The 27,028-nt window shown below is 43.9% G+C and overlaps 1 protein-coding gene across 12 annotated transcripts in view; it reads left to right on the top strand.

Moving 5' to 3' along the window:
* NF1 (neurofibromin 1) overlaps positions 1-27,028 on the top strand; it is a 1,956,660-nt gene that overhangs the window by 156,754 nt on the left and 1,772,878 nt on the right. For all 12 annotated transcript variants that reach the window (XM_085649550.1, XM_085649547.1, XM_085649544.1 and 9 more), the window contains exon 3: positions 20,253-20,336. In XM_085649550.1, the coding sequence (XP_085505676.1) occupies positions 20,253-20,336 (84 nt within the window). The remainder of the gene's footprint in view (positions 1-20,252; positions 20,337-27,028) is intronic.

Below are 27,028 nucleotides of genomic sequence, written 5' to 3'. Positions count from 1 at the left end.
CATAGCTACAAAAGGAATATGTACTTCACATGGAAGATGGTCCAGATTTACCCCGCATGCTTTATTCATGCCCTCCAGCAGAGTCGCCCTCCACTGGGAAAGGATATTAATGTGGCATGTAGCTCCGTGTATAAGTGGATTACGGACGCTTTGGATATGGTGGCCCCTTGGAACTCCAGCGTCCCGTGCAGATGGACTAAATCTGCACCCTGGTTTAATGAAGCACTAAGATCAGCAAAAAAATCTTGTGTGCTTGGAACGCATATGGAGGAGTGATTTTTCAGAGTAAAATAAGACTACCTATAAACTGAATTTAAAGTATTATCATTCTGTCATCAAAGAAACCCGTGCTGCCTACTATAATGAAAGAATAGAGCAGGCTGATAGCTCTTACAAAGAATTGTTTACCATCCTTAAAGATCTATCCTCTCTTGCGAGAACTGAGACTCCTGTGGCAAGCTCATCTGATTCGAGTAATCTAATTGCAGATTTCTTTGCTGAGAAGGTAGCCAAAATATGATACCTTTCCGATGAGGCTCGCTATGGGATGCTCTGCCAATTTAAGAGGACCACTGTGTACGGGGCCAATTGCCTCCCTAAATTTGACCCACCCTCACTTGTAGATCTCAAAGATGTAGCTTTAAGAGTTAAAATCCGGCTTTCCCACAGATCCAACTACACCTAAGATCATGAGAGAGGGCCTGGAGATTATATTGCTGTAAATATGGCAGCTTCTTGAGCTCTCCTTCTTTGATGGTGTGGTCCCAAAATCTTGGAAGCTGGCAGTTGTACTCCGCCTACAGAAAAAGCCTGGAGCTGACTCGAGTCAGCTGGAGAACCTACGCTCTATTTCACTTCTGCCCTGTTTCTCCAAAATAGCAGTAAAGGTGGTGAATACACAATTAGTCACACATATTAAACAGCAAAATCTACTCCACCCCACACAATCGGGCTTTAGAGCCACATACTCTACGGAGTCAGTGCTGCTCTTTGCAACTGAGACAATACGAAGACGTGTGAATGAAGGTCAGACCTTGGCCTTGGTCCTATTGGACCTAAGTGCTGCTTTTGATGCGGTATCCCACCAACTGCTTTTACAACGTCTCAGATTAGGAGGGCTGGATGATGTTGCACTTAAATGGATGGCTTCCTTCCTGCAGGATCAGATTTTCCAGGTGGCACAACATCCACATATTTCCAAACGTATAGCTCTGTCTGTCCAATGGGGTCCTTCAGGGCACCATTTTGAGCTCTACTCTTTTTAATCTTTATATCGCACCCCTGGCAGAGATGGTGGGAGTCACCATTGTCATATGCGGAAGACACGCAATGGGTGGTGTCGTTGTCTCACACCTCTGACAGAGCAGTCATAAAATAACCCGAAGGACTTGGCCTCCTGGATGACAAACAACTGCCTTGGAATGAATGGCAGTAAAACTGAGATTTTAGTGGTTGGGAAATCCACCTCCATTTGGTCATAGGCATGGTGGCCACAGATATTGGGCCCTACTCCTACCCCAAGAAAACAGGTTAAAAACCTAGGAATGTGGTTGGACTCCACTCTTTACTTTGAGGCACAGACCTGTAAGGTGGCAGGGAAAGGCTTCGAAATCCTGAGAACGTTTCGGAAAACTCTGGAGGTTCTTCCTACCCCAACTAGAAAAAACCTGGTACACGCCTTGGTGACCTCTCAATTGGACTATGGAAATGTTCCTTACTTAGGAGTAACTAAAAAATGCCTTCACAGGCTGCAATGTATCCAGAATGCTGCAGCCCACCTAGTTCTGAAGCTTCCCAGGAGATGCTACGGGGAAGGCTCTCGATGACCTGCATTGGCTGCCTGTTGCAAAAAGGGTCCTTTTTAAAGCTGTATGCATTAGTCACTGTAGCTTACAGGGTAAAGGCCCGAGTTATCTGCATGGCCTAATCCTACAAGCCATCGCCGATCAACCGGTACCCATCTTGTCATAGTCCCTAAAGTACAAAAAGCAAGAATGGGGACGCGTTCATTCAGCTATTTGGCAGCCAAAAATTGGAATGCTCTTAGCCTTTCTCTCCGCACAAAATCATCGAGGGTTCTCTTCCGGAGAAAACTGAAAACATGGCTTTTCCAGGTATAGGTCCTTTACTCTGTCTTCTTTCCCTGTAGAGTTTTGCCTTAGCGCGGGAACACACCAGGTGGTGTAACCAGACGCTTTACAAGTGATATTATTATCTCCTTGATAAATAGGATGTGTCTTGCTCCCTGGAATAAAGGATAAACATTCTTACACCCATCTGTGTGTTGACCAGGCATTCAGAGATTGCCCATTAGGTAAAGATAACCTCTCCACCCCCAATATCCCCTAGCACCCCACTCACACCCCAGGTCATTTTTTTACTATGAGGTTGATGTGACTTTAATAGGCATCAGCCTGGAATTTTAACTTGTTCCGTTGATATAACTGCTTCTGGAAACACATGTTAGAGAAGAGTGGAACTTATGCTGTAAGTCGTGTGCGGTTGATTTGACTTGTACAGTTGAACTTCATAGCGGAAGAACGGGTAAAATGTTATTTCTGTGCGAGTGTTTAGAGTAGGGTGAAATGGGTTGATTGTCTCTTATACCCTGAAATGTCAGTGATGTGTAAAATTGCTGTTTAGCCATGATATGATTTAAAAGGCTTGTGATCTTACTGCACCCTCCCGCTCGATGTTAAGGAACGTTGCCTCCATTCACCTATGCAGCATGAGGTTTGCTAATGCTAATGAGAATTGTACGTTTTAGGGGGGTGGCAAAATTTGGTTTGAGTCTTTTTAAAACATTTTTTTGCTGATGGAGTTGTATGGATTTGTTGTCAGTTTAAACACTCTGCACTGTACCTATTAATTATTTTAAATAGTGGTTTTATTCATGCTTGTTTGAGAGTCTTGCGAATGAGAGGGCATTGGACAGATGCATGTATGTATAGACAGAGTCAAGGATATTGAGATGCATGCCACAGATTAGATGTTTGCTTTGAAGATGGTTACAGCAAACAAATAATGGATGGAATGCTGACAATGCAAACATTCTCCCCCAGTCAAAAGATCTCGGTTAAATCCATCGTTCTTTTGCCCACTATGCCACCCCAGTTTGGACCCAGCCATATGCAATCAGTCTTTTCCCTGTGACCCATGGGAACAGTCCAGACCGAACTGCCAGGCCAGGTCCTCCCTGGACCGGAAACCAGAATCCTGGAACCGGTTTCAGGGTATGTCACCCTTCTTCAGCCAGGCTAGCTTGAATTCAGTGGCACAGAGAGCAAGGGACCCAAGTCTGGGCATACCCATCCCACTTAGGGCAGTTCGGGCTGGACTGTTACCATGAGGCACAGGGTCAAGACTGATTTGCATATGGCCGGGTCTAAACTGGGGAGGTATGGTGAGCAAAAGAATGATGGATTTAACCCAGATCTCTCGACTGGGGGTGAATGTTTTGATTTGTCCTGCATTCCGTCCATTAATTGTGTGTCTTTTGCTTGCTTGCCCTAAGTGCGTCTGGTATGTCAGACGTGGGTCCTGGGCTCACGGTGCCACTGGAATCAAGCTATCCTGGCTGAAGAGGGGTGAAATCCCGAAACCGGTCCTAGGATGCTTGTTTCCGGTCAAGGGAGGACCTGGCTTGGCAGTTCGGGCTGGACTGTTCCCATGAGGCACAGGGTCAAGACTGATTTGCATATAGCCGGGTCTAGACTGGGGTGGCATGGTGAGCAAAAGAATGATGGATTTAACCCTGATCTCTTGACTGGGGGTGAATGTTTTGATTTGTTCTGCATTCCGTCCATCAATTGTGTGTCTTTTGCTTGCTCGCCCTAAGTGTGCCAGGTAATCCCAGACGTGGGTCCTAGGCTCACTGTGCCACTGGAATCAAGCGGTCCTGGCTGAAGAGGGGTGAAACCCCGAAACCGGTCCTAGGATGCTTGTTTCCAGTCCAGGGAGAACATGGCTTGGCAGTTCTGGCTGGACTGTTCCCATGAGGCACAGGGTCAAGACTGATTTGCATATGGCCGGGTCTAAACTAGGGGTGGCATGGTGAGCAAAAGAATGATGGATTTAACCCAGATCTCTTGACTAGGGGTGAATGTTTTGATTTGTTCTGCATTCCGTCCATCAATTGTGTGTCTTTTGGATCTTTAAGATTTGGCAAGGTTAAGCCCTCCCTTTTTTGAGTGCCCCACCTATCACCCATCCAATGTTTGCCTTGACTTCCAGAGAGCATACCACTATTTTGTCTAAAGAAATCACACTACTTAAAAAATAATCTATCAGAAGCTAAAATAGTGTTTGAATTATTAATATTTGTTAGACACTCCCCAGTCCCCTTCATTGTGGAAAGAGCAAATTAGTGCCAAACCGTAACTGCGTCGTTAGCGTTCACCGCTTTTAACCATTTTGCTTATCATGTCAAACTGTGAGCCGACATTGTTCCCACTAATGGCCGTTTCCAACACACTTTGGAACGTTGTCCCAGGAGCATCTGTTGATGTCTCTAGTCCCCTCCGAAGGACTGTCTTAGGTGCGAAGTACTATGTATTAAACGCAGAGGAGTAAATATTCCTGTCCATTCCCAAGCACCTCTGGGCCACAGACCCTGGGCTCGCAGTCGAGTGCACGCGCCATATCTCTAAAACTGAAGTTTGAACACTGAGCCATGAGTACCTCTGTCTTAGACAGTGGTTGTGAAGCGGGTTGCAGCTGTCTGCGTGCATGTAACTTGCGTATCGGATCTAGCGATTACCTGCCTAACACTGAAGCTATACTACCCGAACGGTAAACAAATGTTGCATGAATATATCTGGCTGATCTTCAGAACCTTATCAGCCCAGCCTGAAAGAAGTAACTGCTGTAGCTTAAACAGGCACGCGCATCACACAAAGTAGCATGACATCATAAAAGACACAAAATACGCCACCACAATGACTGCTTGCATGCAAGGTTACTGAAGGTGTGAAGTATCCCACTAACTTGAGGGCATACAATTCGTATCCACTTAAGGTGGTCGCATACATCAGCATAAATGTGCTTGGAAATAACACTGAAATTTGCATGACGTCGGATAAAACAGCTTGACTAACTTAAGCCTGAAACTAAATCACAAGCAACTGAGATCCCATAGCGTAGCGTGCTCCCCTTCAGCAAAGCACTCAATCGCCTCGTCAGGGGTAGTAGGTGCTATATATATATATATATATAAATGCCAATACAGTCCCTAAGGCTGTACCTCCAAAGCACTGAAACACCCAAAGAGCTTGCTAAGTTAGCCTTCTAAATTACATTTTCAAGCTGTAAGATGTCATGAGAGCAGAATTCATCCCCACAGAAGTCTCATATCTGCAGATAATTGCTTCTTTCAAATTAATTTGCATTTTTGTAATTTCTGATCAGGCGTTTTGCCCAGCAAAAAAGGATGCTGTGTAAACAAATGATGGACGGAATGCTGAACAAATCAAACATTCACCCTCAGTCAAGAGATCTAGGTTAAATCCATTGTCCTTTTGCTCACCATGCCACCCTATCTTGGACCCAGCCATATGCAAATCCGTCTTGACCCTGCTCCTCATAGGAATAGCCCAAACTTCCAAACCAGGTCCTCCCTGATTTCACCAAGATCTGTGGCTGTGGGTGAATGTTTGATTTGTTAATCATTCCGTCCATCTGTTCTTTTTTGCATTTGTCGCCCTAAGTACGAGCAGTATGCCCAGACATGGGTCCCATGCTCGATTTGCCACCAGATTCAAGCTGGCCTTGCTGTTGTGCGGTGATACCCCAAAATCTGTCCAAGGATGCTTGCTTCTGGTCCAAGGAGGCCCTGGCCTGGTATTTCAGGCTGGACGGTCCCCATGGGGAGCAGGGTCAAGACTGATTGCGTGGCAAGCAAAAAAACCATGGATTTAACCCAGATCTGTGACTAAAGTAGAATGTTTGATTTGTTCAGCATTCCATCCATCTTAGTTCATTTTACACTAGTAAAAAAGGAGGCAGTGACTTGTGTGTGCTTTCTATGACATTGTTTTTAATGTCCATAATGCGCATTCATTGCATGTTTCAAGACCTTGAATAGGCTTTGCTCTTCATTGGCTGAATAAATCTGCATGCAGTCCATTACATGGTATTTCCATGCCTTAAAACCAGATTTGGACTGTAGAGTTGACTTCAGGCACCACTTAGAGCACTTGGGCACGTTTAATGTGCAGACAAGGTTATGGCAGTATATGCACCAGTTCTTCATGTGAAGGTTCAACAGCCACCTATTTAGTTTTGGTGTATTTGATAGAAAGCTCTTTAGAGGATTACCGGTCTGCTCCATTTTCTCTAAACTATCCCTATGCTTGTATACAAGGCACATTTTTTCCAGAGTACCACAGGGACTTGTGCCTGTCAGGGTTACCTTTATAGGGAGAAGGGTGACACAAGGGTAGTGGTCTGTTTGTGGGAGAGGGGCATGTGCTGCGTTTTTAACCCATAAATACTTTTCCTTTTCTGCTACTTTGATATTGAATTTGACTGAGGTATTACTACTGTGTACCTGTTTCAGACTTTAAGTCCTTCTATTTAAATGTCTGGGACTTGTAGAAACATGGTTCTCGTTCTCTTGTGTGCTGGGTTGTCACTCTCCAAGATGACAGGTTTTAAATGGCGCTGCTCGTGTCACAAGCAGGTGTCTTACTCAAATACACACGTTATCTTTCTTTGGTGCCTTGGCACAAAGGCTCCCTCGTGCACCTGAAGGCCATAAGATAGTGGAAAGCTAACTGTATGTAACTAAACCCAAGAATATAGATCTGTTACAATGCAATTCAGAAGATGGTTTCCAGTTCCACTTCCCTTAAACCTCTTTAAGTAAGTCCAACATAAGGTCTAGAGACAGGTCAGTGAGAACACAAAAAGTCCAAACTGGGCTATTTGCTCCTTCAACACTAAAGGCCTGATTGTGATCAAATTCTTGTCCTGGAGCTGATGTGGCATGATTTCCCAGGGTCATCACCAACTCACCAGCGGATTGCGGCCTTTGAGAAGGCCATGCTGCAGCTCTATTAGATGAATCCAGATCCCACAGCTTTGTCTTGAGGCCCAGTGGATCTGTCAAGGCTTCTAGTTTGGCTTCTGTCAGTAGGCCCCACTTATTGCCGACTGCCAGCTACTACCTGAGGTCACTACACTTGCAGTGCCAGGCTGTGTGTTGAATTCTTTGCCACAGCCTCCTCTGATTTTTCTTTGGCAGTGCTGCCCCCAGTTCGAGGTGCCAGTACCACATTCTGCTCCAACTCAGAATGTGGATCTGGTTCACGTATGATTCACTATACGATCAATAAAGGTCTCCCTCAGTATGAGGAAGACTCTCCTCTTGTTCCTTTACCTCACAGAGGGTATTTCAGGAGAATGGAGACCCTCGTTGAATCTGACTGAAGCCATTCAGTGCCTGAAGAATGTTCCTTACAGTGAACACTATGTAGAGGGGGAAGTGGACCAATATCTTACTCCTGTTTATACTGATACTGGCCTACATCCTGACCTATTAAATGCACTGGAGACTGAATTAAATGCACTTTTAGGGGCACCTACGAAAGACCGTGCTTTTTTTCTGAGGTAATAGAAAGAGGAGCTGCGTATGTGCTAGGCTTGAAATTACCTGAAATCGAGACTAAGGTCACTCTGCTTAGAGAAATTGCGTAACTTGGCCTTCCACTTCAGAGCCCTTGTTGCTATTCATTGATTCTTTGACTGAGAAGTTTATGGCAGCCTGGACTAAGCTATGCTCCACCCTGCCATTGATTCTTCTAAATCCAAGATGTCATAGGCCTGTCTCAGGTCATCCAAATTTACGGATGCAGCATCTTACTTCAGAAAGCCTTATAGTTCTGACCTCTACAGGCACAGTCAAAACTGAATTATTTTCCTAAGGCTCCACCGGACAGAGAACCAAGAAAAAACAGAAGCTATACACAATGTCAAACTGTTATTTCATCAGTTAGTCTGGCGTTGTGATACCTAAATACTATTTGCTTCATGGGTAGCTACCCACACACCTCAATAATTCATTTACCCAAGACCAGAATGTAGCAAAGTATATTGTGATCTCTGGTAGGATGCAACTTATTCTGTTGCCTGGGCTGTTCGAGCTAGTGTTGTCATCAGCTGCCACATAAGGATGTATGCCACTATGTTTCAGGGATGTCCAGCCTTTGCCTATGGATAGACCTCTCGATGGGGCTCAACTATTTGGTGAGAAGGTTAGCTCTGTCCTTGGACTCTTTAAGATAGCAGAAATACTGCTGCTCGTTCCTTGGGGTGGCTCCCTTTGCCTGGAAATGTTTCCAACAATATTGGACTTTGAGTCTATTTGACAGGTCTTGCCTATCGTCAGGGGCGGCCTTTGCAACCTATTCAACCAGTGCAGCCATTCTACTCCACTGACCCTCTTATCGCGTTGAACCGATGGATCTTTAAGATTGGCAGTTGGGGCTGGACTGTTCCCATGAGGCACAGGGTCAAGACTGATTTGCAAATGGCCAGGTCTAAAATGTGGTGGCATGGTGAGCAAAAGAATAATGGATTAAACCCAGATCTCTTGACTGGGGGTAAATGTTTTGATTTGTTCTGCATTCCGTCCATCAATTGTGTGTCTTTTGCTTTCTCGCCCTAAGTGTGCCAGGTATGCCCAGATGTGGGTCTTGGGCTCACTGTGCCACTGGAATCAAGCTATCCTGGCTGAAGAGGGGTGAAACCACGAAACTGGTCCTGCGATGCTTGTTTCTGGTTCAGGGAGGACCTGGCTTGGCAGTTCGGGCAGGACTGTACCCATGAGGCACAGGGTCAAGACTGATTTGCATATGGCCAGTTCTAAACTGGGGTGGCAGAGTGAGCAAAGAATGATGGATTTAACCCAGATCTCTTGACTGGGGGTGAATGTTTTGATTTGTTCTGCATTCCGTCCATCAATCGTTTGTTTTTTGCTTGCCTTGAAGATGGTGCATGAGCTTTGGGAGGCTGATGCCTGGGGTGAGCTAGTTCAGTGACATTTACTATAGTAGTTTGAAGTTCACTAAAATACATGTACAAATCATTGTATTTGTATGCTAGCATATGCATAATGTATCAGAGAGGATAGCACACTTTTGTCATGCGCACATCACAATAACTTAATATTCCTTAGTGAGAACATGTGTTGGTTTGGTGTGAATTGTGATGCAGGGTATTTATTGGTAAGGAGGATTTTGAAACAATGCTTACATGCCAAACTGCTCTGGAGTGCTCGGAGAACATCTCTTTTAGAGGTAGTTTGAATAAATTAGCTTGAGTTCAAATTATTATTGATATACCTGTATTCTGCAGTAAATGACTCCTTATTGTCCGTGAAAATGAATGTAAGAACAAATAAAAGGGAGCAGAATGCAGAAAACAAATGGAGTAGGAAAATGTAGAGATACCTGTCGGAGAGGGAAATCCTGTGATTGTGTGGATTTGTCAATTTATTTCTAGGAGGTTGAAAAGCTTTTTTTTGTTTTGGTGTTAAGTAGTAAATTCTCGGGGAATTTGTGATGGTATTTATTTTGTGGTCATGCTTGGATGCCTTTTAACCGTACTTTGTCATTTCTTGCTCTTACATCATTTTCTTGCCTTAGTTCTTTAGACTGTGGATTGCTTCTGTTGTACCCTTTCCGATCTATTCATTCTTTGGTGTGGTGTGGTTTGGTTTTGTCACATATCTGTTTTGTACCATTTAAAGATATTTAGGGAGGGATGTTGGATGGAAGGAAGAAAAGGTCAGGGCTTTATTGCATTGTTAATTGTGGCATGTTTTACCGTCTTCTTTTGGAAACAAAGCATAGGGTGTTATCCACATTGGTGTTGCAAACGTTAGGAAGTTCCTAATGGCTATATTGAAAGAGTTGGGACATTCTTCAGTGCTTTAAAAATATAGTTTTCTAGTTGGGGGCAACATTCAGTAGATATTTGTATCTGCTTATCTCTTCTTGGCATCACATGCATTAATTAGTTCTCTAACCTAGCGTGAATTCTGGTTTGTGGCACATGGATTAAATTATTTCTGTAGAGCAGGAAATCTAGACCCCACCACTTCATGTCAGGAGAAAAAAGTGCGATTCATAAGATTTCCTACTTCAGTCATTCTATGTGAACTCTGATTTTTATTCTTGTACAGTGGCTTTAAAGAGCTGATTAGTGTACCTAAACTAATCCATTTGTGCGGGCACATTAAAATGGATCTGTTAATGTCCAGTTACAATCTATAGTTAGCAGAAAGAGGAGGTATCCCAACAGTCCACGGACCTTCAGGACACACGCGGATGCTGATTGGCTGAGCTCTTGGACTGACCTTTCCCTGTGGTTCAAGGTAAAGAGTTTTTTCTGTAAAGTTAAAACTGCTGGTGTTGGAAAAATGAAGAAAGCAGAGCATAATCCTCGCCTCCGGTCCGGCCATAGAATTGATATTTAATTAGTACATGACACATAGTTAAGAGTCCTAAAAACACTATTGCTACGCAATTTGAAATATCAATTTTATTTCCCACCTATAGTATAACAAACATATCGGAATATGTGAACCATGGCCTACTGTGTTTGTTAACAACCAGTAGCAATGTAATTGCTTGTAGCCAAAAATGTAATGTTAGCATCCAGTCCGAACGTGCCTTTCGTATATTTATGTATTCCAACATAATGCGTGGGCTAAATAAATCTAGCCTAGCACCCATACATTTTAATTTTTAGCCATGCTGCCCATAAATAAGAGGATACAGAACCGTATATTATCGGTTCATCCGAAATGGAGTAAAAGCCGCCAATGCAGACCCACCGCTATAAAGCCCAAATAGTGGAGGTAGCTAGCTTCTACGTGCTCTATTAAACTTTGGGCAGAATAGCGGGAGGTGCTCAATAGAATCTTTGTCACCGAGGGTACAATCCCAGTACTCAACAACCCCTAAACACCGAGTTATAATTCTGGCTCAGACACGCAAAACCACTGAAATTCACCCGTGATGGTACACAAAGCTGTCGACTCTGATTATAGCTCATGTTGCCAGCCATATTTTTCTTATGGTAGTTAATCTTTTTCCTGTACCGTTTTGAAATGGGAGCTTTGTGTTCCCAGTTTTCTGGGCGATGCAACTTTGGTGTAAGTTGTGTGCTTTCCTGTGTTTTTGTCTGGCTCAATAGAAACAATGATTTTGCAAGTATGTGTTATCCCCCTCTGTACGTCATGTCCTGAGCAGGCAGCCAGACCTTTCTCGCACAAGTGGCCGCAGTGCTTGGCTTGCGCCCAGGCATTGCACCAAACTCTGCTGCACTGCTGCAGGAGTTGAGAGGTTGAGGTCTATGTTGGCATGTGTGCAGCCCTTGTGTCTCACCATCGTTTGAATTACTCTGCAGGTTACAAGATGGATAGATAGATAAGATTTTTATTATTTCAAATTATTTAAAACCCTCACAATATAAAAACTACAATCAAAATGAAACCATTCATGGCTTAGTCATTTCAATAGATATAGCAGCACTCGACTCTGTCAAGGGCCAAATTCACTAAAGTGCTAAGAGCAATGCAAATCACACAAAATCAATAAGACTAACACATAAAACCGAGATAAACAATCTCCATACACCCAAAAATATTTTGTGAAAAGTGACAAGACACTCCAACAGCATCTCTGCAACTTTATCCAATAACATATGCATACTTCCTACAATTATTTGTCTAGAATACCAAGGCCCTACTAAAGAGCAATACATTTTGGCTAGGGTCCACTGATGAGATTCTGTGTACGAATTGTACTTTCCAGCCCATTACACCATATTCCAAAAGACAGGTAATGTGCTCAAAGAAGTAATACTACATTCGCTGAGACGGTTCTGTTATGACTTGTGATGCAAAACAGCTGCATACAGATATCACTTTTATTCAAATCTAGGTGACTGTTAAGAAAATAAATAAGTATAGAGGACGTCACAGTAGTCCAAGCAGCCAATATAGTCCGGTGGAGAAATAAATAACTCTTTGATGGAAAGTTATGGGCTCCCTGACACTAACCAATATTTTGTTTGCTTCTTTGAGGAACTTTCCACATCAGACCGATGTTGACACCATTCAGACATGCGGAGTTAAACGTATTGCCTTGTCTTATGCCAAGTTTACGGAACAGAGGTTTCAACCAGAAATATCTTAAATCTTTCAAAGTTAGACAAACAAATTATGTGGGCATGATTTTCCTTCTTATAGTTGCATAAGCGGCCATGCTGCTCCGTAGACCGGGGTTAACCTCCCTAATTTGTAGGCTTTTAGGGGAATTAAAACGCATCTCCGCCTCTACAGCTCTTTTTTTAACTGTCACTATCATGTGGGAGGCTAAGTACACAGCTCTCCTCAGCTCTTGATATAATGAATCACTTAAACGGGCATGAGCTTTGTGAGACAGATCTTGTATGTCCCTGATCCTGGATTGTATATTTGCCGTTTTTACAAACGGTTTTGCAGTAAGCTTCGGGGTTAAGTTATGAGCAGAGATGTTGTGCGCCTCCAGGGCTTCAATTTCCTCCCTCAAATAGGGTTCCCATTTTAATGCTTTATCATGGATGCCTTGCCTTATCATTTCCTTCAAAGACCCTGGTGCCTGCCAAATCCAGTACGGCAATAAGCCGGAAATTAGCAGGGTTATCACTTGGTCCTTTTTTGTGTATAGGAGAGATAATAGTGCCTTGCCAGCTGTCTGGCACTGTTCTCCAGTAAACTATTTTTAAAAAGGAGATAAAGTAGGGATGCCTGTTCTTCTCAGGCATTTTCAAATCTTCTTGAGGGGATGCTGTTCGGGTTCGGAGCTCCCGCTGCAGGTTACAAGGCAGTTTGCCTATCCCCTCAAACATTTGTATGAGGCATGAAACAAATGTACAGAAGGTGGTTGTTTGGGGCTCTTCATCTGTGTTCAGGCCGCCTCTGCCTCATTATACGGAGCAAGTCTATTCCTGGCAGAAATGGAACACTAGGAGCTAGACTTGATTTTTATAGTGCTTCTTAAGGTATCAGTGTTATGTGACTTTTATGTCTATTTTGTACTCCATTGTTTCTCTTTCTATACTGCAGTTCTGTCAAGGGATAGTAGAAACGTGGAGCAGATTACGCAGCTATTTTTATGAGGGTCATGAAAGCTCCTTTCAGTGGGTAATTTAAAGAGGCCTTGCTGGGAGATATAATTGTGTTTTCAGAGGCTCTTAAGGAAAAACCATTGTCAAACACTCCTAAATAAATAACTTAGGAGATATGAGGAATTCTCCTTTGGGGATTTTTTTTTTTTAACCAAAACCGAATGCTTCTGGCTCACAGGCTGATACAGAGCCTTCAAGAGAATATCCAGCTGTCATTATTGCAGAAGAATTGTGTGAACTGGTTTTCAAAGCACTAATGGACACATTAAGAAGCTGCTCTGTTGATCAGAGTTTATGCAATAGCCATAAGAATATTTCTCCCTCAGTCTCCACATCTTCTCCCTCTGTTGTATTGAAGCCAGATAGGGATGACCCAAATTATAATTTCTACAGGAAGAAGAACCTACTGTATAATTTTAGCCATCTCCTAGAGAACATGGGATTTCCTTAGGGCCTGTTGCCAGCACTACTGTTGGTTTGTCCGTTTCAGCAAGATTAGTCCCAACAGAATAATAGGATATGGACAAGATTTCAGTTCCTAGATATTTGGTTCTTATGTATTACCTGGAATGTTAGGTTACTGGTTTCTCTCAGGTGGCGACGACTTTATTGTCTGCTTTGGCTACCAAACATGAAGCCTTGGAGAAGATACAATACCTTCAGAACCAGTAGATCGAAAGATAAATGGCTTTCTGGAAATGGCCTATACAATTGTTAGCAAACACAAAGAGAAGGTGGATGGAGCACTGAAACTTTTCAGACACTCACCCCCAGTCACAGATCTGGGTTGAATCCATCATCGTTCTTTAGCTCACTATGCAATTGTTAACCTGGTGATGAGGCTTCCTGTCTACTCTATCTATACTTCCCAATACCTGGTCAAGGCTTTTCAGAAACTTGCTTAGCCATTCAGAATGGTAAATACTTTTATGGTCTTCTCACACCCATTGGAATGCAGGCTACATTTCTTTCAGATATCTTGTAACTGCCTGAAATGTTTTGCCTTGTCTTTGGGATCAATGAAGTGGATGAAGGCATGTGTTGATGAGATGCTGGAAGGCAGAATGTGTCCAGAAGACTTCCCTTTTCTCTGAACAGGTTTTGTTTGGTCTGTAAGGCCTTTAAGGACCTCAAGCATTTGCCACCTACAGAGAAGTCCAAACCAGAGGCTAAAAGGTTCTGTCGATTAGTTGCCCAAATGGAAGTGCCAGATATTCTAGTTGCTCTTCCAAAGGCTGTTTACTGATGAGCATTAATTCTATATAGAATGCTTCATGTTGCTCTGGGAATTCAGAGATCCCATAGGAAATCCAATTTAAAACCATATGATCAGCATTGATCTGTTTTTCAGAATTGGTGTCATCTAGGCGATTGTGATTATATACATCTATATTCATCCATCCATCCATCCCAAAGAAGGAACTGCCACACAGGTAAGTCGTGCTCCATAGTTTACTGCCGGATGCAGACGTGCACAATCGACCCTTCCCAGCAAAAGGTCTTTACGCCAAACGTGTTTCAGGATTCTTTCCCTTTCTCAATGGCGTTGCAATTACATCTGAGACCATTCTTTGTCCTTCATTTAAATGTATCTTGCCACAGTGGGCGTGGCCCGCACGGCTCTCTGGTCCTTGCAGTTTTTTTTAAATAACCTCTAATGAGCACGTCTCTTTATTAATGTTCTTTTTCAATAAATTTACCCCAATGGGTTGGTGGCAGGTTCCGACCAGCAATGGCTGCATTATTTCGCCGACAGCACGGAATACCTCCCATTACACAGGTGCTTGTCTTTCTCTCACCCCAGGACCAACAATCATGGCGGGGCACTTCCGCGGCCGGGACTGGCTGCTACATATCCAAAAGACAGGTTGCCCCAAAGAATGAAGTGCCACACAGGTAAGTCTTGCTCCATACGTTACTGCCGGTTGCAGACGTGCATAATCAACCCTTCCCAGCCAAAGGTCTTTACGCCAAACACGTTTCGGGATTCTTTCCCTTTCTCAATGGCATTTCAATTACATCTGAGACAATTCTTAGTCCTTCATGTAAATGCATCTTGCCACAGTGGGCGTATTGGATATGTAGCGACTTGGAGTCTGAAGGAGCATACGCGCTGCGCAGTTTTGCACAGTCTGTAGCTTCATGATGGTAGCACGGGGAGCTCCTAGATAAAGAGCGTTCCCGTAGTCCAGGCGAGAGAGAATTAAAGCCTGGGCCACAAGTCTTCTTGCAAGGAAGGGCAGAAGAGGCAAAAAATTCCGGATCATCCTAAAGATTCCATAGCAAGTAGCTGCTAATTTCAAGGCCTGATGCTTAAAATTCAAGTTGCGTTCGAGCCAGAGGCCTGGAACGGTAAGAGTATGTGAGAAACCTATCGCAAATGGGAGGTTTTCACAGCCAAGTAATGGGCCTACAGAAATGCGGCATTTAAGTTGAGTTTTATACATGATAGCAATGCCGCCGCCTTTACCTGATTCCCGATCTTGCCTCTGAATGAGGTGCCCAGGAGGGAGGGCTTGAACAAGGTCGGGGTCTGCCTTGTTATTAAGCCATGTCTCTGTTAAAAACAAAGTTTCTGTGCGCTCTTCCTCTAATAATATAAAAATGTGTGCAAAGTGTTTGGAAATTGACCTGCAATTTAGCGGGAACATTTTATAAGGTTCTTGGGGGAGTGAGCTAGCTTGGGATTTAAAGGACGGGATGAATTTAAAAGGACAGTGCGATTAACGAAGGTCATTGTCAATAGGGGAAATAGAATGTAAACACTTGCCATTGGATGCCCCCATTAGATTTCAAAGCTGGTCTGATGTGTAGGCAAAATTATCTGTAGGAAAACGAGCAGGGGTTGTGGCCCCTGGACCCGTTCGGGCGCACACTGGTTTGCCTTTGGCGTTCCAGCGGCGCGCGTTGTCTGCGCGGTCGTGTCTTTAAGCCCTTTTATAGCGTGAACGTCAACGTCCAACTACTGGACCGCTGAATGAGGCGTTGCTAGTTCACTGTGCAAAAAAGCAGAAAAATGCCCCCCGGAGCTTTAACACAACTCCTACCAGTATCACGATACAATAAAGTACTAAGTATAAAGTAAAACAGATAAAAGCAGTTAAAAGCCCCCCGAGCCTTAAAACAGCTCGTACTAGTCAGAATACACTGCTGCGCGGTCGCGTCATTATGCCCTTTAATAGCGTGGGCGTGAAAGTCAGCATCACAGTCCAACTACTGGACCTCTGACCGAGACAATGCGAGTTCACTGTGCAAAATAGCTGAAAAATGCACCTTGGAGCGTTAACACAGCTCCTACCAGTATCAGGATACAATAAAGTGCTAAGAATAAAGTAAAACAAATAGAGTTAAAAGCCCCTCTAGTCTTAACACAGCTCGTAGTTGTGATCACTACATGTGCTAGGTCCTGATTAGCTATGTGTTCCTAACTCGTGTCTCATCTGACTTTATGGTTTTTTTAGAAGCGCGCATATCCCCTAGGGCCATGTGCTTTATTGCAGTGCAACCTGCTCTGACCAATGAGGTGAGGCTGTGCGTATCTTTGGGATTGATCAAGAGTTTGCTGCCCGAGTGTTTGCCTGCCAGATATGCACCCTTCCCACCTGTGACCCATTAATCATTTATCCTGGGCCTATGTTGCAAGGCCTACCTGACTACATAATTGTGTGTTGAGGTAGATGTGAAATTCGGAACGGGTGATTCTATTATTAAGGACGATAGTTTATTTTTATCAACAAACGCATCGATAACAGAACTGAAAGCGCACTTTTTGTTATTTGCTGTAAATCCATTCAGTAGGTTTGGGGATATTAAAGAAAATCCAGATTTGTATATCCAGGGTCGCAAAGCCTTCGCAAATAATAAAAATAATGGCACTGGGGCCTCACCCCTCCTCATTTTCCCCCCCCCCATCCCGCCCGGCTGACTCCTGCTATCTCCTGAAGTACCCAGCCTCTGGAGATAGCTGTTTGTTTATGCTTGGCTGAAGCCGTGACAGCTCCCCCTAACCGAGAGCAAACACTAACTCACTAACTTCGCTCCCAGCAAGGTGAAGCTGTCAAACTGCTCCCACTTGATGGGAGCAGAGTTTTCATCTGTTTGCCTGCCCACTTTCATGCGGGCCGGGAAAAAGATGAAAGATTGCCCGCTGCACGCAGGGAGCTGCATATTCAGCAGCTGCCTTCGTACGGGAGCAATGCTGGCTCCCGCAGGAAACTTTAATGTCCCCGACACCTCCATCAAGTACTCTGGGTGCCCTGGGTGGGGCCAGGTAGATGTGGCCGGACCTCGTGTATGGGGTCCCGGGGCCAAAATCTGCCCCTGGAGAACGGCTGTGCAGCCCCACACCCCCATTACGTTTTGGCTGGGCCGTTCCGTCCCTGATGCTCATTTCACAGAAATAAACCTCAAATAGAAGTTCTTAAATATATAAACATAGTAGCTGCTCCAATTATAGCTCCACTTCTGTAAATGACAAATGAGCCTGAATGCCTGGGCTTGACAAAGGCAAAGCAATTGTGTTTTCTCAGCAATTCCACATCAGATAATGCTTCTTGGAGGTGAATGCATTGTTGATCTATTGGAACGCAATCTGCAGTGACTGTGACAAGTGGGTTCTTTCTTGTCTTTACCTAGTGAGAGCGGAGCCCATCGTTCTCCCTTTAACGACTATGATCATACAAATGTGCAAAAACCCTTGAAGCTCCGCACGTACCCATTCATGTTAATAGTATGCAATGATCTTCCCACTTTTTGCTACGGTAGTGAGCAGCTCACTAAAAGGCCCGCCGGCGTGTTTCCCGCTGATTTTGGTGATGTATTCTTAATGACGAGGAATAGGAGGGCATCTCCACCAAACGAAGAAGCACTTACTTCATAGAGTTAAGAAGAAGGATCCTTGTTTGGTGGAGATTTACTTCTTTGTAGTCTTGTTGTCTCCTCTATAGAATGATTGCTTGCAGATATAAAAGTGAATTTCAATGGTTTTTTAATTCTATTTCCCAACTATAATGTCCCTGTAACCTTTTGGTGTTTTTTCAATGAATATATTTATTTTTAATACGTTCTTCTTCCGGGTATTGTCAAAAGGCTCAGCAGTCTCTACGGTAAAGGTTCAGTGGGAGGCTAGTAAGCGTTTTAAAGTTCCATGTGAGTCGCTAAACGATTTGGAACTGTATTATCAGCATTTCGTCTCTTGTATCATGTGTTAACGTTATTAAGCTATTGTGTGTGGATTGCAGTTGTACGAATAACTTGCTGTATTTGGGTTCAAGTAGGTAAATTTGTTAAGGTAGCTATGGTTTACACCAATCTTTGGTTTGGGTACATCCTCAGAGTGATGAAGTGTATGAAGAGGTGATGTTTTTATTATTTACTAGTAACTTTCATTATTTGTGAGGCCATCTAACTTTTCTTATTCCTTAAGATCCCTACCTCCGGATTTTTTATGGGATTTTTGACCAGGTTGGAAGAGTTTGGGATTATATGGTTGCATGCATTATGGGAATAAATGTTATGTTGAAAGAAAGTGTGAAAAGACTTATAATGCCTGTCATGGAGGATCATGCCCCTCGGAGTAGGGAAGGGAGTAAGGAGATGGGAAGATGCGGTAACAGTAATTCCATCATGATGTACATTAATCTACCATAGCCAATCAGGCCATCGTCCAAATATGATTCATCTTTGAACATGCAAGCTTGTGATGGGTTGGATGCAAAGACTGGCCACCGGCCAGTTCCCTGTGCTTTTTTTAATAAGAAGTACAATGTTAAAAACAGAAGTGAATTATGGTTGAGGCTCAGACCCTTAAAAACACAAACATTTATCAGTTATGGGTATTAAGCTCTGTCAGCCAACCCCTATGTGCAGCAGGCATTTGTTGCTACTAAGGAGTTGGACACAGGGTATGGGTACCACCCAGGCACTGCTGCCAATTGTGGGCAGAAGGGACTGAAGGCCTTCGACTGGTTGAGCGCAGGGTGTGACCATAAGCGAGGACCATGAGACCAACCACTACTGTGCATGGCCAAAGGCCAGGCTCAATGGGGATTAGAAATTGAATGTAGCATAAAATAACCGAAGAAATTCACTGAAAAAACACAATTAAAAGCAACTTGGTGTTCTGAATCAATGCATGACGTCACCAAAACATGCCACTTTCCTCATGTGCAAGGAGGGAGGCAGCCCCAGAAGGAATGAATATCAGCAGTATGTAATCCAAACAGTAAATCAGTTAATGGGCAGGGTGATCCTGTAATGGGTCTGTGAGGAGTATTTTGTACATGGATTTGCCCTACCCTCCCCTTTAAAAGGTACTCTTTAGGATTCATATGCATTTGGCTACAAAAGGGGAAACATTTCTTTATTTCAGTTTGCATTCTTATATTGTTTTAAAAGTTTTTATTAAATCATAAATACACTTCCTGATGTAAAGTAACACGAAGTCAACCCTGGCCATGCGTAAGACACCCATTTCTCTCATATTATGGGTAGAAGCAGACTCTTTTCAGCCATACCTGCATGCATGTAAAGCTAATGGGCTGGTTTAGAACCTGGACATCTAGAAATGCAGTAATATTTGTGTTCTGAACAATTCAATAGCTTAAATTGTACCTTTTCTGCATATAAATAGCAGGCGCTGCTGTTAGCCAATTAAATGTTACTGCATTTGCCATTTTCTGAAGGATGAAAAGCCCAGTTGACCTCGTTCCTCATAGTTTGCTTTGACTCCAACCTTCTTCCTCTTCGAGGACGGAGCTCCTGTAATGGTGTTTAGTGTTCTTTATCGGTGCGAGTGAATTGAGGTTGAAACTGAGGACTTTATCGAAACTGACTTGCGCCTCACCTCATAAGAGCCTCTAACTTTGTTACTGCTCAGTAGCTAGCTCGATCTTGCCTCACTCTTGGTCGATGTTAGTTAAATGTTGATAATCTGTGGTTGTCGCTCGTATAAGATTCTCATGTTTTTTGTTGTTGTTACTTTAATGTAAATTGAAAATACTTAGACCTGGGCGATTGTTAATGTTCGAGGTAATTACAATGCATGGTGGTCTTAACATGTCGTCTTTTTCCCGTAGCGAATTTTTGGGGACGCCGCTGAGAAGAATTTGTATTTGTCACAATTGATAATACTGGATACGCTCGACAAGTGTCTTGCTGGGGTAAGTAGTTTTATTTTGTATGGTGTGGGTTTTTGTGCGCACTCGAATTTGTGCCAGCTCATAATAAGGGTTCTTCTGACTGGTTCCTTTTTTTCAAAGTGCAATTTCTTTTTACTTTTTATGTACTTATCAATAAAATAATTTTGAATTAAGCTTTGGCCACCTTATTTTGTTATGTACTGTGACCTTAAAATACGTTTGTTTAGATCCCACTTCCCTAGAAGTTGGCATCAGGTGATTATACTGCTACTGCCTTTGGTATACAGATAATTAAATACTAATGTCTGCAACTCTGGAACCCATACGAGCATTGATACTTCATTGGAATTGCATATTAGTGATTATACCCTTAATTTTTTTAATCTTTATTTTAACACGTGTTTGTGGATCTTGCACACAGTATGCATTATCTAGTTGAACTCCCATTGGAAGTCTTTATACGTAGAAGCAGATGTTGACATGACTATAGGCAACCAGCTTTGCAAGCTGCCTCGTCGACTGATATTGTGAAAGGGTTTTAAGAAGTTTATATTTCTGTTGATTGTTACCAAAATGTCCTACTTTTATCATATTATAAATGTTTATTTGAATAATGTCAATTTTTGATTTAAAAATCATGCAAACAGCATTTAGGATGGGAATTAAAAAAATATACAAACAGCATTTAAAACCTCGTTATGCATAGCGGGGCAGTACAAGCTTGGTCAATGGATATATTTTTTTTTTGTTTACATTTTTGAATAGTGAGAATTTTCATAAGTACTGATGCTGATGCATTGCACCTTGGTGGAAAAAACTAACCCGGAGACCAAAACCAAGTAACACTCCTTCTAAAATGCATCTGCACCTGGATGCACTGAAACTGCTTCACCCTAATGGTAAAAATATCTGAAATCCTGTTTACCCACCAGTTGACCAAACACCTCCACCCTTCAGTTGAGAGAATACTTTTAGACCCCCATAGCCCTCTAATAAGTATTAATGGTATTTATTTATAGAGTTTTATATAGCGCGAAGTCGACCCATGGTATCGGAGCGCTATATAAAATACATGACTGGGTAACAATTTGTGAAGACACTTACATGGAGTAGGCAGCGGGAAAAAACACGCAACAGTATTCCAATAAGTATACTATAAACAATAGCGGTTGCACAATTTACATATGGAGTAAGTACCTTACATGGGGAAAAAAGCAAAGATACATGGCAACGGTGTATATAAAGAATACACAATAGGCAGCAGGAAGCGTATGGAGTAGATACAATCACATGGAGTAGTCAGAATTATCTAGAGACAGTATAGCAATAAGTATAGGATAAACAGAAGCCGTTGCATATTGAGAAGATAGTTTCATGAGGTAAGCATATATACTAGGCGACAGTACGTAAAAGAGTACATGATGGGCAGTAGGAAGCATAGATTGCATAGTTCTGGGGCAGTTACGGAAGGGTATGTCAACTTAAGGTAACAGTATACACATGCAGGATACAATGGACAGTAGCAGGTGCACGGGTTACATATGGAGTAGTTGCAATTACATGGGGTAAGCACAGATCCAAGCAACAGTGTATACAGGAAGTACACGATGGACAGGGGAAACGCTGGTGATGTGGTTCTGAGGAAGTTACGGTAGGGTGAAAAAGGTAACCGTGTATGCATAAGTTAGGAATGATGCCGTAAAGTGAACAGAAAGCAAACGGGCACATGTCTGCAAATAAAAACAGTGTAGACCAGTGTTTGGGCAAAGTTAGCAGCGAACAAATAGGCAAAAAACAACAGTGTAGATTATCGATGCAACATCCGAGGGCAGACAATCAATCAATCAATCAAGCATTAGACAGCCGAGTAGTTTGGCGCGAGGGGATGATGGCGGGGCGCAAAGGAAGGAGGAAAATGGAGGCCTCTTAACCGTCGCTGCATCTGGGGATTCGCATGTTTGAGGGGAGGGGGCAGGCTATTGGATGACAATAGGGGGGTGAGGGGCAGTCGGGAAGAGGGGACTACTCACCGGCCCAAACACATTGCAGCCCGCGGTCTGTCGCCATCGGGAACAGTGCCTCGCGCACGTTACAAAGGACAGAAATCTGCGGGTGCTTTTCGCAGATAACCTCTTTTTTTCCAGCTCAAGAAAGACTTCACAGTGGCTGTTCAGTCTCTGCTTGTTGAGGGAATGCTTCTGCTCTTAAGAAAACCTCAGAAATGACCTTGACCTTTGCGGCGGAGATCTTCAGCTCGAACTCTGGTAATGGCCTTTATAGTAGGCTTATGTACAAGGATATTTTGAAACTACGGAGAGCCCGACGTCACAGGGTCCACTGCATTTCGGCATCTTTCGCCATGCTCACATTATTCCAGCACTGAAACCACCATCGCCGCATTGGGTAGAATTGAAGAAAGGGCTCAGTTCAGCACCCACTGCATAGTCCCCGTCTCCCAACGCGGCTACCTCATGGAAATCGTACCTAGACTTCTTTAATAGAATACACTTGCCCACTTCATAACCATTCAGCCTCCTCTCCCGCCACTGAACAACCGCGCGATTTAATGTAATGTTCAGGATTAGACCCTTGCAGCCTTCTTCTACCTCACAGGAGAGTCCAGGGAAGAAATACTGTCTTTGATTACGCCCTGGATTGAAGCTCCTCGTCCGCACCACCTGAGCCCATGACAGACCCGCCGCCCTCTGCCGGTAAGCAGACCGTCTTCTGCAGGTGCTTGAAGCCCTCCCTCCCCCGCGACTGCCCCCACCTGATAGAGGTCGGCGAGGTGGCCGAGACACGCGCGCATTACGCAGGCTGTAAGGAAGCCTCCTGGCCGCGCCGAGGTGGCCCACTCACGGAGTGCTTCATCCTGGCTGCCCGCCCTGCCCACCCGGTGCCCTATTCTGCCCCACAAAAATGCTTTGAGGTGCCCTGGAATTGGCATAGAAAGCCTTCTATAACCTATAGATAAAGAGAAGTATTTGGAAAAGTAGGAAAGTTATTTAGAATAACGTGGGATGATATATTCTCGATGTATAGCGCTTTAACCTAGGGACAAAAGGCCACATTCAGAAGGAAAAAAACATCTAATCGGTTGCCCCCGATTCCATTGACTTTGTGAAATCAGCATCCTTTGAAAAATGTCGTCTAATCGAAGTCATGAACCTCCTTTCATTTTCTCCCCCCACCCCATCCGCTTCCAGTCTCCTGTGATGGCCTCTAGTCGGCCAAAAACAAGCTCGCCTCGTGTGCTGTTTATTCTTTTAGGAAGTTGGATGTTTCCATCGCAGACTTGTGGCTTCTGTGTTTAAACTGCCTTTCCAGTGTAAATCCTGACAAGGAAATGTTAGTGTTTCGTGACGAGACCACCTACTCCAAGGATTCCAGCCTTGGAGGGGCAGCTTCCTTGTTGGAAAAAAATCAACGGGAAGGGACTTTCTGTGTTTAACAGATCAGCGAGTGCACGACCCCTTAAATATTCGGCCGTTTTAGGTACTTGACAAAGAGCAAGTTACGCACAATATTCAACTTCCTCAATTTTGAACGAAGGGCAGTCCTTTAAATCTAAAGGCATACTAGGGCTGTTCAAAATCAGATTTCCCAAAATTTAAATAGGGTCCGTCTTTCTACAATCTAAAGAGAGATGATAAAAACTGAGAAAGAAGCAGTTTCCTTACTTTGACTTTGCAGAAAAAAAACAAAAACGTAGCTTCCGTAACCGTGATTACATTTGCAGGTGCTTCCTGGCCCTGCAGAGGCGTCCACTGGAGGCATGCCTCGAGTTTTCCGTATGTCATGCACACGTCGGTTCTCTCCCCTCCACCCAGGAGGGTTCCCCGAGCAGCGGTAGCCCTGGTAATGTCTTCTGCACTCGAGGCCCCGAGGACTCGGCGAGCGCTTCTGGGGCTGCGAGCTCACTGGGCGGAAGAGTGCTGGCTGATGGGGCTGTCCCGAGGCCGCCTTTTAAAAGTTGTCAGCAAAACTTGAAAAGCGCTGGGCCTCTGCTAATGCCCTAGCAGCATAAATGAATTTTAAAGATGCGAAAAATAGTCTGCCCCGTAAACCTCTGTAGTGTAACTGCACATGGATGGCGGTTCTCGCTGGCCATTATTTACTCCTGCGTGTCCCCTGAACCTGTGAAAATGGGGGAGCCCCCCAGCAGAGGGTGAATATGCGAGTGATTAGGTGTACTCGATCAGTGTTTGTATAACTGCACACTGAAAGATTTCTATATGAAAAGGACGCAGGGAATTATTTTAGTGAGTTTAGTTCTTCTGGACATGCTGCCAAGGTCACTTCAGTTCGTCAGATGTCAGCGACCATAAAAAATAAAACGCGGTGTAGAAAGTAGAGCAGCATTTAAAACAGATCAACGTGTGTAGGGTTTATCATTCTAAATCCTACGCGGTGCCCCCTAATAAGCTGCCGCAGCAGTGATTTGTTTAGTCTGTTGTGTAAACTATATACTAGAAACCAGTGAGGACGTCATGATGTGGTCATTCAGTAAAGCACACTTCCTCCTGTGCGGTGTGTGTGATCTGGCACTTGTGGTGGGTACACGTTACTTAGATGTCTTTGGTGTGTAGTGTGGCCAGCAGAAGGCATTCCTGTATGTCGAGTCTAATGAAATGGGCCTAGTAATTTTCATAACCGCTCCGACATCGGCTCCTTGTAGCAAAGCACGTCACAATTTGAGGAAGCTGACTGACGAGGCAAGCGCAGAACTGGTAGATTATTTCTGTCGTCTACAGTAGGGCCTGAACAGATCCGCGCATGGCCCTTACGTACAGTAGGGCCTCACACAGATTAGCGCATGGTCCTTATGTGCCGAAGGGCCTTAACAGATCAGGGCATGGTCCTACAGTAGGACCTCACACAGATCAGCGCATGGTCCTTAAATGCTGTAGGGCCTTCACAGATCAACGCATGATCCTTGCGTGCAGTAGTGCCTTCACAGATCAGCGCATGGCCCTTAAATGCAGTAGGGCCTTAACAGATCAGCGCAAGGTCCTTGCGTGCAGTAGGGCCTTCACAGATCAGCGCATGGTCCCTACGTGCAGTAGGGCCTTAACAGATCAGCGCATGGTCCTTAAATGCTGCAGGGCCTTCACAGATCAGCGCATGGTCCTTAAATGCTGCAGGGCCTTCACAGATCAGCGCATGGTCCTTGCATGCTATAGGGCCTTGCATGCAAAAAGGTCTAATGTGGGTATCTGTTGTAAATCATGAGGCAGCACTTCACTATTTTCTACTCTGATCGAAATATCATGTTAGATCAACATGGAAATGTAAGCGGATCATTTCATACAGGAGCCGGGAGACCCAAAGGACGTTGATAGAGGACACAGACCTACAGTACAGAGTACTGCGTTCTCTCTCCTCACACTGGCAACAGCATTCATAATGGGAAGCAGTGTCCCATAAAACGACCTAACCCGTCGCACACAATGGATACATGAAAGATGAAAGAGGTCACCCACTCGTAACTGAGAAATAAAATAATGTACACCCAGAAAGTCGTTTTCGTGCAATTTCACTGTGAAAAAGAAGCAATTAAAATGGCATATTTTGTTGTACTTAGTAGGCAGAATTTGAGTTTTGGACAATATTATTCCTTTCACTACATTTGATTAACTGGCACAGACCTCTAGCCACAACTCAAATCATCCTTTTACAAATGGCTCTTGGGTGCAGGCATTTGTGAAGCGCGGGCCATTTCTAACATTGGGTCTTTACCACGGTAGCCGGAATCCTAGATTCATCCACCCATCTCAGCAAACTTCACCCAGAAAGTTCCACGGAATAAAGGGCGTTCGCTGTTGCGCGAACAAATTAACGCCCACACGGACGTCCAGTGAATCTTATGCACACACCCAGTACTTGCACAGCCATCTCAAAATCCCATGCTACAATTCTAAAATGAATACAAACACCCTGACCAGCCTTCTAAAATCTGGTAGTCTGCCAGCATGTATTACCACCTTATGCTAATCCTGCTATCCAGACATCCAGCGGAAACAGAGGCATCCATCCGCAGAAACGCGGCTTTGAATGGAAAAAGTTTATTTTACAACATTGAACGAAGTAACTTTTGCACACTAAACAATATGAGAAATGTAAATAACCAACTGTTATATTCCATATAGGTACCATAATATAGGCCTCGGTAAACTCGTTACCCATCACCTATATTCTCTTCCTACATTACACTTGTCACGGTTTACAGGGACTGACCTTTTACCTAGATATTACACTGCATTCAGAACTCTGTTTTTTCGCTAGTTCGAAATCTCGTAAATTATGCATGAGGATACTTGGAAGCACAGTAGGACTACCATCTCCTGTATAAAATCGATGTATAATGTTCATGCCCGATATACTGGAAACCAGTGAGGACGTCCTGAAGTGGTCATTCAGTAAAGCACACTTCCTCCTGTGCGGTGTGTGTGATCTGGCACTTGTGGTGGGTACACGTTACTTAGATGTCTTTGGTGTGTAGTGTGGCCAGCAGAAGGCCTTCCTGTATGTCGAGTCTAATGAAATGGACCTAGTAATTTTCATAACCGCTCCGACATCGGCTTATTGTAGCAAAGCACGTCACAATTTGAGGAAGCTGACTGACGAGGCAAGTGCAGAACTGGTGGATTATTTCTGTCTTCTTACAGTAGGGCCTGAACAGATCAGGGCATGGTCCTTGCGTACAGTAGGGC

Source organism: Triturus cristatus, chromosome 3_2, assembly GCF_964204655.1.
Source record: "Triturus cristatus chromosome 3_2, aTriCri1.1, whole genome shotgun sequence".
NCBI classification, from domain to species: domain Eukaryota; kingdom Metazoa; phylum Chordata; class Amphibia; order Caudata; family Salamandridae; genus Triturus; species Triturus cristatus.
This window is presented reverse-complemented; position numbering and strand designations above follow the sequence as displayed.